This window comes from Labeo rohita, chromosome 24 (genome assembly GCF_022985175.1).
Source record: "Labeo rohita strain BAU-BD-2019 chromosome 24, IGBB_LRoh.1.0, whole genome shotgun sequence".
Taxonomy (NCBI): domain Eukaryota; kingdom Metazoa; phylum Chordata; class Actinopteri; order Cypriniformes; family Cyprinidae; genus Labeo; species Labeo rohita.
The window spans coordinates 10,171,817-10,185,772 of NC_066892.1; the positions used below are offsets into that span (position 1 = coordinate 10,171,817).

General features: G+C 32.0%; 2 protein-coding genes across 4 annotated transcripts; both read right to left on the reverse strand.

Annotated features, from left to right (window-relative positions):
* Positions 1-445: 445 nt before the first annotated feature.
* Positions 446-6,288, reverse strand: nceh1b.1 (neutral cholesterol ester hydrolase 1b, tandem duplicate 1). The gene is made up of 5 exons (XM_051098734.1): positions 6,004-6,288; positions 5,325-5,559; positions 5,051-5,120; positions 4,794-4,965; positions 446-2,989 (listed from the first exon to the last, which is right to left on the reverse strand). The coding sequence occupies exons 1-5, from the start codon at positions 6,139-6,141 to the stop codon at positions 2,369-2,371; spliced, it is 1,236 nt and encodes a 411-aa protein (XP_050954691.1). The 5' UTR covers positions 6,142-6,288; the 3' UTR covers positions 446-2,368.
* A 2,208-nt stretch (positions 6,289-8,496) lies between these two features.
* LOC127155485 (neutral cholesterol ester hydrolase 1-like) lies at positions 8,497-13,677 on the reverse strand. 3 transcript variants are annotated; one of them, XM_051097707.1, is made up of 6 exons: positions 13,661-13,677; positions 13,446-13,509; positions 11,723-11,957; positions 11,537-11,606; positions 11,269-11,440; positions 8,497-9,764 (listed from the first exon to the last, which is right to left on the reverse strand). In XM_051097707.1, exons 2-6 carry the CDS (start codon positions 13,482-13,484, stop codon positions 9,144-9,146), a joined length of 1,137 nt encoding a protein of 378 aa, XP_050953664.1. In that variant the 5' UTR covers positions 13,485-13,509; positions 13,661-13,677; the 3' UTR covers positions 8,497-9,143. The 3 variants fall into 3 exon arrangements, with proteins under 3 accessions (XP_050953664.1, XP_050953665.1, XP_050953663.1); XM_051097708.1 differs by having other exon boundaries at positions 13,633-13,672; XM_051097706.1 differs by having other exon boundaries at positions 8,499-9,764; positions 13,446-13,669.
* Between the last annotated feature and the right edge of the window lie 279 nt (positions 13,678-13,956).

Sequence of the window (13,956 nt, forward strand, 5' to 3'; positions counted from 1 at the left end):
CAAAAAGCATTCTCGTATCTTTATAACCTTACGGTTGAACCACTGATGTCACATGGACTATTTTAACAACGTCCTTACAACCTTTCAGGACCTTAAACATGTCAGTTGCATTGCTGTCTGTGCAGGATCAGAAAGCTCTTTGATTTCATCAAAAATATCTTGTGTTCTGAAGATAAATGACGGTCTTACAGCTTTGGAACCACATGAGGGTGAGTAATTAATGACAGACTTTTCATTTTTGTGTTAACTATGGCTTTAAGAAAATTCATGTGGATAGCACAGCTGTTCTATGATCGATTTAGTAAGAAATGTTCTGCTTTTGAAACACTGGAGACTTAAATTGCTCCTATTTAATCTCATCAAACAATCAAGATATTACAGTTTTGTGATTTTTCCTTTCCTATAGGTAGAGCTGGAAAACAGTGACATCTCAGTGACACAAAAGGCAAACCATAATCAGTGCTTTATTTTGTACCCAAGAAATCACATAATCAAGACAGTTCCAAAACAATTGTTATATTTTAACACAGCATCAAAAGAAACATAATTACAGCCTACACTGACTCACATACTCATCATACCCGAAAGAAGATAGTAGTATCATTTTCTAAACTGGCATGCAGAGTGGTTACAAAACAATAAGAGCTAAAAAAAAAAAAAAAAAGTATTACAAAGATCATGTTTAAAAAGTTTTTCCCTGAAAGTAATCATAGTGACAGAAACTGATTATTGTCCCCACACTTCCAATTAAAAAAAAAACGCAAAGGTGCAATTATTGTAAAGGTCTCACAGGTGAGAAAAAAAGGCGAGAGCTGCATTCCGCCGCGCTTATCTGCTCCCCCCGGCGTTTCCCATGCGCTAACAGTGACGGATAGCTTCCCCCAAATACTCCCTTCCAGCTCGTGTTTCATTAAACCACCACACCGCTAGGTTTTTAGGAAATTCCCTTTTGTCAAAACTGCTGACTGCCAGCAGCAAAGAAACTGCCAAAGATGTTGCAATTCCCAGACAGGAGTTTGAACATTTTCCCAGTAGTGTTGTATTTTAACAGTCGGAAGATATATGTAAACATGATGATATGCTTTGAGAAGCGATTTTATGGAATAAACATATTTTTATGAACATGTGCTATCCATCTAAAATTATATCTGTCCCTGAAAGCCCTGTCAGGCCAAGAATGATAGATATTATTCATTTTCCCCATCCAACCTATTATTAATTAATCTTAATTTTTTTTTTTTTTTGAAAAGTAAATATACTGCTTCTTTTATTTGACTCATTACCTCATAACCATGTTTTTTCTCGAAAATCTTTCTTTCTCTCTCTCTCTCTATATATATATATTTATTTATTTATTTTTTGGGTAAAAGTAAATGTACTAGTTTTTATTTGACTAATTTGACTCTTTTTTTACCTTTGTATATCATAACCCCATGAGTTAGATTTTATGCATTTTTCCCATTAGTGCATTTTAACAGTCGGAAGATATATGTAAACATGATGTAAACATATGCTTTGAGAAATTATTTTATGACACTTTTTTTACGAACATGTGCTATCCATCTAAAATTATATCTGGCCCTAAAAGGTCTTAAATGTAATACAGAAGGTTCAAATGTTCACTGACGCTTCAAAAGGAAACACTACGCATTGAGAGCCAGGGGGTGAAAACTTTTGGAATTTGAAGGTCAGAGTAAATCTGACTTATTTTGTCTTCTGGGAAACTTGCAAATATCTTCTGTAGCTTCTGAAGGGCAGTACTAAATAAAAAAAAATATGATATTTAGGCAAAATAAGAAAAATGTACACATTCATTCTGTCCAAAAGTTTTCACCCCCGGCTCTTAATGCATTGTTTTACCTTCTGAAGCATCAGTGAGCGTTTGAACTTGTTCAAGTTGTAACAGTTGAGTCCCTCAGTTGTCCTCAGTGTGAAAAGATGAATCTCAAAATCATACAATCACTGTTGGAAAGAGTACAAAAACAAAAAAAAAATGCTGAAAAATCAAAGAATTTGTGGGACCTGAAGAATTTTTCTGAAGAACAGTGAGCAGTTTAACTGTTCAGGACAAACAAGGGACTCATGAACAACTATCACTAAACAAAAAACAGTTGAGGATCATTCAAGTAACAACATAGTATTAAGAATCAAATGTATGTAAACTTTTGAACGTGGACATTTTTTAAAATTCAACTATTATTTGATCTTGTTTACTATATGTAAATGTCTTTTATGTAAAATATCTTACTCAGGTCAGTACGATCCCTCTTATTTTGGTAAAATAATTAACATTTTGCTGATTCTGTAAGGTGTATGTAAACTTTTTGACCCCAACTGTATTTAACATTGACCCAGTCCGTATGACTCTTTAGAGGTTCTCTTTCAGCCAGTGGATGTAGTTCCCTAAACTTCGTTTTCCGACAGAAAACATAGACGGTCCAAAAGTAAAACCAAAGCATCCATGAAACCCATCTTCATAGTGATCGACGGTGACATCCACTCCGGCCTCTTTCAGTCGTGTGGCGTACATGAGCCCGTCGTCTCTCAGCACGTCATGTTCACAGGTCATGATGTAAGCGGGTGGCACAGCCTTCAGCACTTCCGTTTCGGCTAGTAACGGCGCCGCTCTCACATCCAGCAGGCCTGGCAGCTTCTCCAGCAGTTTTGGGTCGCCGTGAAGCGGAAACGTGGGTTTATAGTTCTTCTGGAAGGCCACTGGAAGAAGCTTGGTCCAGTCGATTTTGGCTTTGGCAGCTGCGATTGCCTGACCCTGATCCAGAGCCGCGTGGTCGTTTGCCAGCAACGCAGGACCTAGTTTCTGCTCGCCGTTTAGGTACTCCAGCCAATAGCGGGCCAGGACTGATTTGGATAGGATGGGAGCATCGCTGTTCTGCTGGTGCGAAGGGGTGTTGAAGTCTAGGGCCTGAAGCGCGGGGTAGATCAGAGCCTGAAGTTTGAATTTAATAGAAATGCTACTGTCCAGAACAATCTGTGACAACAGAGATCAAGATAGTAATTAATAGCAAAGTTTAAAGGGATAGTTCACCCAAAAATGTTGTCATCATTTAGTCACCCTCATGTTGTTCCAAACCTGTATGAGTTCTTCCTTATGTTGAACATAAAAGAAGATATTTTGAATAATGCTGGTACTCAAGCAGTTGATGGTCCAACTGACTTTCGTAGTTTTTTTCTCCCTACTATGGAAGTCAGTGGGCACCAACAACTGTTTGGTTCTTCAAAATTCTTCAAAATATCTTCTTGTGTGTTCAACATAAGAAAGAAGCTATTACAGATTTTGAACAACATGAGGGTGAGTAAATGAGGAGGAAATTTAAATTTTTGTGTGAACTATTCTTTTAATGAGGAATAGCTTTATCATAATAAAACACACTAGTAAACCAAACATAAAGTGCAATATTTTGTATTTGTTGTTTTGTTCTGTTTTTTTTTTTTTTTTTACACTACCAGTCAAAAGTGTTTAAACGATAAGATTTTTAATGCTTTTTAAAAAAATCTCTTTTCTGCTCACCAAGCCTGCATTTATTTGATCCAAAGTACAGCAAAAAGGGTAAAATTCTGAAATATTTGTACTATTTAAAATAAATAGTATATTTAAAATAAATAGCAATTCCTGTGATTTCAAAGCTGAATATTTTAGCATCATTACTGCAGTCACATGATCCTTCAGAAATTATTCTGATATTCTCATTTGCTGCTCAAAAACAATTATTATTACTATTATGTTGAAAACAGCTGAGTAGAATTTTTTTCAGGGTCTCTTTGCTGAATGATTTTTGAAGGATCACGTGACACTGAAGACTGGAGTAATGATGCTGAAAATGTATTTTATTTTATTAGAAATTTATTTTATTTTATTTTATTAGAAATTACATTTTCAAATATATTCAAATAGAAAGTAGCTATTTTAAATAGTAAAAACATTTCACAATTTTACTGCTTTTGCTGTATTTTGGATCAAATAAATGCAGGCTTGTTGAGCAGAAGAGACTTCTTTAAAAAACATTAAAACTTTTTTGACTGGTAGTGTATGTTATTACAATTATAATGAAGATATATAAAACATATAAAAATAAAAAATATATTATATTTAATTAAAATCTTAGAAGTTTTAATAATGAAACCTGTTTTTTAAATGATTCATGTAAAACATTTCTACAATTAAAATAAAAATAAAATGATGATGATGACACAATATAGTTTGATAGAAGTATAACATTATGAAATACACTTTATATTTTTTAGAAACAACTTGCGATTGGGCTATTTTGCATCCATGGCATGTATTTCATTATACTTTATCTATTTGCTTCTGTAGATTTCAATTGTAATACATATCAGAACCAAAAATCTCCATTTCAGTAGCACTTACATACTCCAGCTTTATTTCTATTTATATTGTGGTTTTTACAGAGGGGCTTGTTCATATGGTATTCACCTGATACAAAGAGATCTAAAATCCCTTTATCCGCTATATGGAAATAACAAGAAGAATACCAACGTGCAGTAAACAGTAAAACTACACTACAAACCATTGTGTTCATAATTAAAATAATACATTAAAGTAATATGGTAAGACAGCAATTTGCAATATCAAGCAGCAAAACGAGCTGTTCTGTACAACTAAAAATAGCTGAATGCGGATGAGACTGGAAGCCACACCCATAAAATTTAAAAATGGCCACAACCGCTCTTACAGGAAAAATAGGGTGGATTAATCAACTAGGGAATTATGGTGATATCTATTAACTGTTTGACGGTTGGATTACTCATACCTGTTGCGCCACAGCGGCGGCCAGGTTCCCTCCTGCGCTGTCACCTGACACAGCCACTCTTTTCGGGTCTATAGAGTACCGACTCAACACCTCAGCTGTCAAGATGTGTTTTGAGGCCTGAAAAGCATCATTATACTGATCTGGGAAACGTCCCTCCGGTGCCAGCCTGTACCTGAACATACAATTAAAACCAAATATACAAATGAAGCCTAGTAAATAACTACTTTAAGACCATACGCATGCAGAAAATTGCTTACTCGACAGATATCACGACTGCATTCAGCTCTTCAGCCATAGCCATGCACTGAAGGTGATATGGTTCCATCTCTTGAAAAAAACAGATAGAGGTTAACCCATAGATAATAGGCCTATATCACTAAAAAGTTTCCTTGCTCGACCACATGAGGGCGCTTTGAGACTGCTGAGCAAATCACTTTCTATCTCCCAGTGGCTACAGCTTCTAATGCATTCAACAAAATGAAATCAAATGCAATTTAATTAAAAAAACAAAACAAAAAACATATAGCCTACTTATACTGCCAAGTGTCCATCCTCCTCCATGGAAATAAACCACGCCTCTTTTCAAGCTCTGGTCCTGCCCTGCAGAAACTGACTCAAAAACTCGTGCTTCCACTCCTCCAAAAGACGCATCTGTCACTCGGACGGTTGGGCTAGATTCAATACTTTTGACATCCATCCAGGCCATAACGTATTTTAGCAAACCGAATGGGGAAGAAGTCAGTCCAACATCATGAGCAACAAAACTCTATGAAAGAAAAACAACAAAAAAGTTGTTTTTGTCAGTAAATCCATAAATCGTGAGTCTTAAGTGCAATTTTATACACTACCAGTTAAAAGTTTTTGAACAGTAAGATTTTTAACGTTTTTTTTTAGTCTTTTCTGCTCACCAAGCAAATGTATTTGAAAGTACAGCAGAATTCTTAAATATTTTTACTATTTAAAATAACTATATGAATTGAAAATTCAGCTTTGATCACATGAATAAATTACATTTTAAAATATATTTAAATAGAAAGCAACTATTTTAAATACTAAAAATATTTCACAATATTACTGCTTTTGCAGTAAATAAATGCAGGCTTGGTGAGCAGAAGGGACTTCTTTAAAAACATTAAAAACCTTACTGTTCAAAAACTTTTGACAGGTACTTATTAGCAGTTATAAAAAACATTTGAATGCAAAATCTTACCAACTTCATGATGCCACGAAGCATTGCATCCACAGTCATGAGTTTCCATGGCTCTGATATAGTGCTGGGCAGAGGTAGATAAATATAATAAGCCGCTGCTATTGACAGTAAAACTGTCCCGATTAAAACAGACCGCATTTTTAATGATATTAATAGAGCTCACAAATACAAGACCGTCAGCACAGGTCACGGTTCATACAACGTTAGTGGCTGCATATATGACACTTCACCTGATTATTACCAAGCAGAAATTATGAAATCACAGCAGTTGTTTTATATTAAAAGTCCTCGTCCCACTTAAGTGTTGTTTAAAAATGTTTTAAATTAGTGATTTTATCTGTTAATGGCTACTTTTATTGCCTCACATTTTCTGAGATTAGTTACTCGTAGTGGACAGAACTACTCGCAAGGTTTTTTATTACGTTTTTGTGTTATTTAATGTTGCTAAATAACACAGAAACTTAAAACGTAAGTAAACTTTAATTTTTAAAATCTGTTTTAAATAAATAAACGACACGGTGATGTTAAAACTTGTATATTTTTTTCTTCTCCTGTGACAACGACTTTTATTTTGAAATTATCTTCATGCTATGTTGGTTGTAAATGTACCGTCAGATATTAGTTTACATGAATATACAGTATTTATAAATTTCAGTCACGCTATTTTACACGTCTAAAAAAATGAACAAGTAGACATGATTTCTGATTTGTCTCTTCACTTTCATGATTCATGATTTTGGAATATCATACATATTCATATATATAATATAACAATAAATATGACATTTAACACAGAGGAATTTTGTGGAAGTGTGAAATATACTGACAGTATAAACAGTCCCAAATAAAGGCCTGGGGATGTGGAACCTGCAAAGAGGAAATCATTTTCTGGATGAAGCACATTATGGTAAACCATCAGTTTTACACAGATTGTTTCAAATATACACTTGTATGTTGAATAAAATGTATGATTGCTATAACTCATTCATAATACATTTACATTTTGCCATTTCACAGATGCTGTTTCACAGATTGTGCTCTGAAAATCAGAGATACCAGTGCAAACGGTTTATTTCCCAAGGAAATTGAGTCCACTTCTTGAGGCATGGTGGTGCACATCTGTGCAGACGTCACGCCTAGACGCAGCTGCACAAACTAGGGCAGAAAGCACAATTGCATGCTTGTGTGTGCGCATGCATAAAAATGTATATCGCTGCAAGCTTGAGTGTGAAGGACATGAACTGTCTTGTCTTCCCATCTGCTCACAGAACATTTGAGAAACAAGAGGATTGAAAATTGCAATTGGTATACAGTTTTACTTAACTTTTTTTTGTATGGGCCTGGTTTTTATATATTTGTATTTGTACATTCATAGAAAATTACAATCTAACTGGTCATTTTTAATACTTTTAATGAATACACAGTTGAAGTCAAAAGTTTTCATACACCTTGCAGAATCTGCAAAATGTTAATTATTTGACCAAAATATAAGAGGGATCATACAAAATGCATGTTGTTTTTTATATAGTACTGACCTGGATAAGATATTTCACATGAAAGATGTCTTCATATAGTCCAGAAGAGAAAATAATAGTTGAATTTATAAAAATGACCCCGTTCAAAAGTTTACATATACTTGATTCTTAATACTCTGTTGTTACCTGATTTTTTTCTTTTTTAGTTATAGTTGTTCATGAGCCCCCTTGTTTGTCCTGAACAGTTAAACTGCCTGCTGTTCTTCAGAAAAATCAGGTCCCATGTTAAGTTTTAGCATTTTTGTGTATTTGAACCCTTTCCAACAATGACTTTATGATTCTGAGATCCATCTTTTCACACTGAGGACAACTGAGGGACTCATAGGCGGCTATTACAGAAGGTTCAAACGCTCATTGATGCTTCAGAAGTAAACACGATGCATTAAGAGCCGGGGGGTGAAAACTTTTGAACAGAATGAGGATGTGTACTTTTTTTTTTCTTTTGCCTAAATATATATATATATATATTTTTTATTTAGTACTGCCCTTCAGAAGCTACAGAAGATACTTACATGTTTCCCAGAAGACAAAATAAGTAAAATTTACTCTGATCTTCAAATTCCAAAAGTTTTCACCCCCCAGCTCTTAATGCATCATGTTTCCTTTAGGAGCATCAGTGAGCGTTACCTTCTAACTATTACCTTCTGTAATAGTTGCATATGAGTCCCTCAGTTGTCTTCAGTGTGAAAACATGGATTTCAAACTCAGACAGTCATTGTTGGAAAGGGTTCAAATACACAAAAAAGCTAAAAAACTAAAGAATTTGCAGGACCTCAAAGATTTTTCTGAAGAACAGCGGGGAGTTTAACTGTTCAGGACAAACAAGGGACTCATGAACAACTCTCACTAAACTAAAAAAAAAAAAAAATCAGGTAACAACAGAGTATTAAGAATCATGCGAATGTAAACTTTTGAACAGGGTCATTTTTATAAATGTAACAATTATTTTCTCTTGTGGACTATATGTAAACATCTTTTATGTGAAAAACTGTTATTCAGGTAAGTACTACATAAAAATAACATGCATTTTGTATGATCCCTCTTATGTTGATAAAATAATTAACATTTTGCAAGCTTTTGACTTCAATTCTTATATATAGGATTATAGTTTTAATAAAAATTTATATATATTTTTTATTTTTTGGGTCATTCTCTTCGGATTAATTTATAAACACCATAAACTTGTATATTCATACAAAATTACATTCTAACTGGTCATTTTTAATACTTTTATAAATATATATTTTCTTTTTTTATATTTATATTTCTTTTTTTTTGGACATTTTCAGTATTACAGTAATCACTATTATTTAATCAGAAAAAAACAATTTCTATGAGACTTAAGAATTAACAGAGAAGGATTCACGTTCAAAAAACCTCAAAAAACCTTTGTATAATCTGGATTATCCTGTATTATGTGGCATCATGTGTACTACAAGACCACTGCTACTAAAACAATTGTGTACTGTTACTGAAACACTGTTTCAGTAGTTTTGTGCCTGATCAGTGTGCTTTTCTCCCCATTCGTAATCTATTGCATTGACATGTTGCGTAGCATTTTAAGTCTAAAAACCATTAGTGGTGAATATTTGAAATCAAAATCTACTAGAGGTTTTCTTTAAGCCAGTGTGTGTAGTTTCTAAAACTTCGAAACCCTACAGAAAACCGAAAGGGGCCAAAAGCGAAACTAAGGCATCCATGAAACCCATCTTCATAGTGATCGACGGTGACATCCACTCCGGCCTCTTTCAGTCGTGTGGCGTACATGAGCCCGTCGTCTCTTAGTACGTCATGTTCACAGGTCATGATGTAAGCGGGTGGCACGGCCTTCAGCACTTTCGTTTCGGCTAGTAAAGGTGCCGCTCTCACATCCAGGAGGCCTGGCAGCTTCTCCAGGAGCTTTGGGTCGCCGTGAAGCGGAACTATGGGTTTATAGTTTTTCTGAAAGGCCACCGGAAGAAGCTTCGTCCAGTTGGTCTTGACTTTGGCCGCTACTATCTCCTGGCTTGGAGCTGGAGTTGCATGGTTGTTTGCCAGCAAAGACGTAACAAGATTTGGATCCCCGTTGAGGTACTCCAGCCAAAAGCGAGCCATGAGAGGACGGTGCAGGATGGGAATGTGGCCGTTCTGCTGGTACGAGGGGGTGTTAAAGTCTAAGGCCTGAAGCGTGGGGTAGAGAAGGGCCTGAACTTTGAACTTAATAGGAGCGCTGTTGTCCAAAGCCATCTGTGAGAAGAGAGACAAAAAATGTGATTTTGTATTCTTTTTCCTTAGTAATGAAAACAGCCTGCGCCTTGAAAAAAAATCAGCTGATGTGCAAAAAAAGGCCTAGTTCAAATAGTTAAAATCACGTACAGTTTAAAATAAGAATGAAAATTTTCTAAATTATATATATATTTATGTATCAGGTTAAACACACTTATGAACTCACAAAAAAATCAGTTGAATGTCAAAAGTTTAAAAAAGTAAAAATTTAACTTCAAATGTATAATTTAATTTAATGTAATGCAAACAAAAATGTGCTCAAATACTCCAGAAATAAATCAAAATTGATTAAATATATGTATATATAAATTAATAATAATAATAAAAAGAATATATATCTATATATATTGTAGTAATATATATATATATATATAAATAATAATATTACTACAATATCTTGTGAAAATTATAATAAATACTCTAAATTATATAATTGAAAAAGTATATAAATATTATATATATATATATATATATATATAATCAGAATTGATCAAATAAATTTACATATAAATTAATAAAATATTATTATTATTATTACAATATCGTGAAAACTGTAATATTTAAATTATATAATAGAAAAAGTATATATTAAAATATATATATATATATATATATATATATATATATATATATATATATAATTAAAACTAAATTATATTTATCATATATCTTGTGATATCTATATCTATAAGTCTTGAAAACATTTCTTGAAAAAATATGATTTATATACATTTATATATATATATATATATATAAAATCAGAATTAATCAGAATTACTCAAATATATTTAGATATAAATATATGTATAAATTAGGATTTATCAAAATTCTGGGGAAAATGGCAAAAAAATCAAGATAGCAATATTTCATGATATCTATAGAGTTTTGAAAAATATAATAAATTATCTAAATTATATGTATGTATGTATATGTATGTGTGTATATATATATATATATATTAAATAAATCAAATAAACATATAAATCAGAATTAATTAAAAATATATATTAATAATTATATTATTAAAATATTTGTTAAATGATTGTTGCGGCAAAAGTAATCATGATAAGACTATAATAGATCATGAAAAATTATGATAAATAATCTAAATTTATATATATATATAAATCAGAATTCTACAGATTTATCATATATATTAATATATCAATATATATAAAATTAATTCAAAAAATATTATATAAATATTATATTATTATGACACATGATTATTGTGGTAAAAACTCACAATAATGATATATCGCAGTATAGTCTTGGAATAAGTCTTGGAAAAGACTTGGAAAAGATTATAATATTATATATATAGACATATATATAGACATATATATATATATATATATATATATATATATATATATATATATCTCAGAATTAATCAAATAAGTTTCTATAGAAATACATATAAATTCAGCAAATAATGACATTAATTTGCAGTGATTTCTCATACCTGTTGCGCCACAGCAGCGGCTAGATTGGCACCGGCGCTGTCACCTGACACGGCCACTCTTTTCGGGTCTATAGAGTACCGACTCAACACCTCGACTGTCAGGATGTGTTTCGAGGCCTGAATGGCTTCATTATACTGATCTGGGAAACGTGCCTCCGGGGCCAGCGTGTACCTGAACATACAAATTATACAGATGACAGCTGGTAATTAATGTAATTAAGGCCCTAAAGGATGTAGCAATAAAATTACACACTAGAAAATTGCTTACTCAATTGATATTACAACTCCATCCAGCTGTTCAGCCATAGACCAGCACTGAAAATAATATGTTCGCATCTCTTTAAAGAAAAAAAGGAACAAAAGTTACTAATAAAATATTTTTCTTCTCACTCCTTCTGTGTACAACATACAACACATTTTTAAAAACGTGAAAGTCACATGCATTTTCACTTACTTCCACTGCCGAGTGTCCATCCACCTCCATGGAAATAGACCACACCTCTTTTCAAACGTGGCTCTTGGTCTGCTGCTGCTGTGGACTCGAACACTTGTGCCTGCACTCCTCCAAAAGACGTGTCCGTGACCCGGATTGCTGGGCTGGACTGTGGACCCTTTATTTCATCCCATGATGCAGCATACTTTGCAATATCAAAAGGTCGGCTCAGTCCAAGATCATGAGCTAAAAAGCTCTAGGAAAAAAAAACACTACAAGTTCAGAAGGATCAGAAAGCAGGATTGTTAAGCACTTTCTAAGGGTCAGCAAATCTCTTTAGGAAAATTCCTTTTACTCTGAATGGACATAAAAAGAGTTTTTTTTAAGCACTCACATTCCACATTTTTAATTTGTATTATTGAGAGCTATTATTATTATTATCATTTTGTATTATTTAACACAACCAAGCAAGTATGGTCAATTTAAACATAAAAATGTTTGGTGATTTTAGCATTCAAAGCCCAGCAATTAAAATAATACATAGAAATACAACAATAAAATAATCATAGGCATGTCAATTTTTTTATAATTCTTTTTAAGTGATATTTAAAGTACAAATATGCTGAAATTATAAATTATCAAATATTTATCTTTTTTTTTCAGACAAATGAAACCTTTTTTAATTGTAGATTTTCATTTGTTGTAAGAAAGTATATATTTTATATATTGTTCTAATTAATAAAATAATCTAATTTAATCTAATCTAATAAAATAATCTAATTTGACAAATAATCAAATATTTATTTATTTTTTTATTTTTGAGACAAATTAGACATTTTTTAATTGTAGCTTTTTATTCGTTGTTAGAAAATGTATATTTTTATATATTGTTAGTAAAAAATACGGTGAAAAGACAAATAATCTTTTTTTTGAGACAAATGAAGTTTTTATTTATTGTTAGAAAATACATTTTATATATTTGTAGTAAAAATATGGTGAAAAGACAAATAATCTAATTGGACAAATAATCAAATATTTACTTATTTTTTATTTTTGAGACATTTTTTAATTGTAGCTTTTTCGTTGTTGTTAGAAAATGTATTTTTTATACATTGTTAGTAAAAATATGGTGAAAATATAAAAAATCTAATTGGACAAATAATCTTTTTTTTTTTTTTAATTGTAGCTTTTTAAATTGTTGAAAATATATGTTTTATATATTGTTAGTAAAAATATGGTGAAAAAAACAAATAATCAAATTTGACAAATAATCAAATATTTATTTACTTCTTGTTTTTTTTTTTTAGACAAATGAGACAATTTTTTAATTGCAGCTTTTCATTAGTTGTTAGAAACTAGATATTTTATTTTAAGACAAATAATCAAATCTGACAAATAATCAAATATTTTTTTCTTTTTTTTATTTTGAGACAAATGAGACCATTTTTTAATTGTATATTTTTATTTGTTAGTATAGTATAGTGTTATATAGTAAGTAAAAATATGGTGAAAAGACACCATATTTACACAAACTGTAGCACGATTAATTTGCTACCAAAGTTATTGTTAGAAAAAAATATATAATACAATATATGCTAGAAAAGAAACACAATGATACTTTAATCAGGCATGTCACCAATTTTTACAAGCATTTAAGTTTAAATATTGTATCCACATTTAAATGACAATTATGCATATTTATGCAATGTATATATTATATAACAGAAACAAATGGAAAGCTTACCAGATGCATTACACCACGCAATATGGAATCCATAAACATGAGTTTCCATGGCTCTGATATAGTGCTGGGCAGGGGCAGATAAATATAATAAGCAGCTGCTATTGACAATAAAATCGCCACGATCAAAATGGACCGCTTCATAATTATGGTTTCAGTTAACGGAACACAAGAAATGAGTAAACTATACCGGTCTCAGAGTTGACATAGTGACTGACCGTATGATGTTGTAACACCTCATCTGACCCCGGAGAGCAGTGGTTTTGAAATCACAGCAAATTTTATATTAAAAGTCCTCAAGTATGAGAGGTTTGAAACCATCTTTTTTATTTTTTTACATTTGCTGTTATTTATTGATGGTTAGCATTAGTTGGCTATACTTGCCTTGTAGAATATATTGAAAATTACGCGAATGTTTAAGTAAACATGAAGTATTTTATTTTATTCCGCACTGTATTCCGCTAGCAGCCGGTGACTTTTAATTTGAATTATTCCTCACGTTCTGTCACATAAC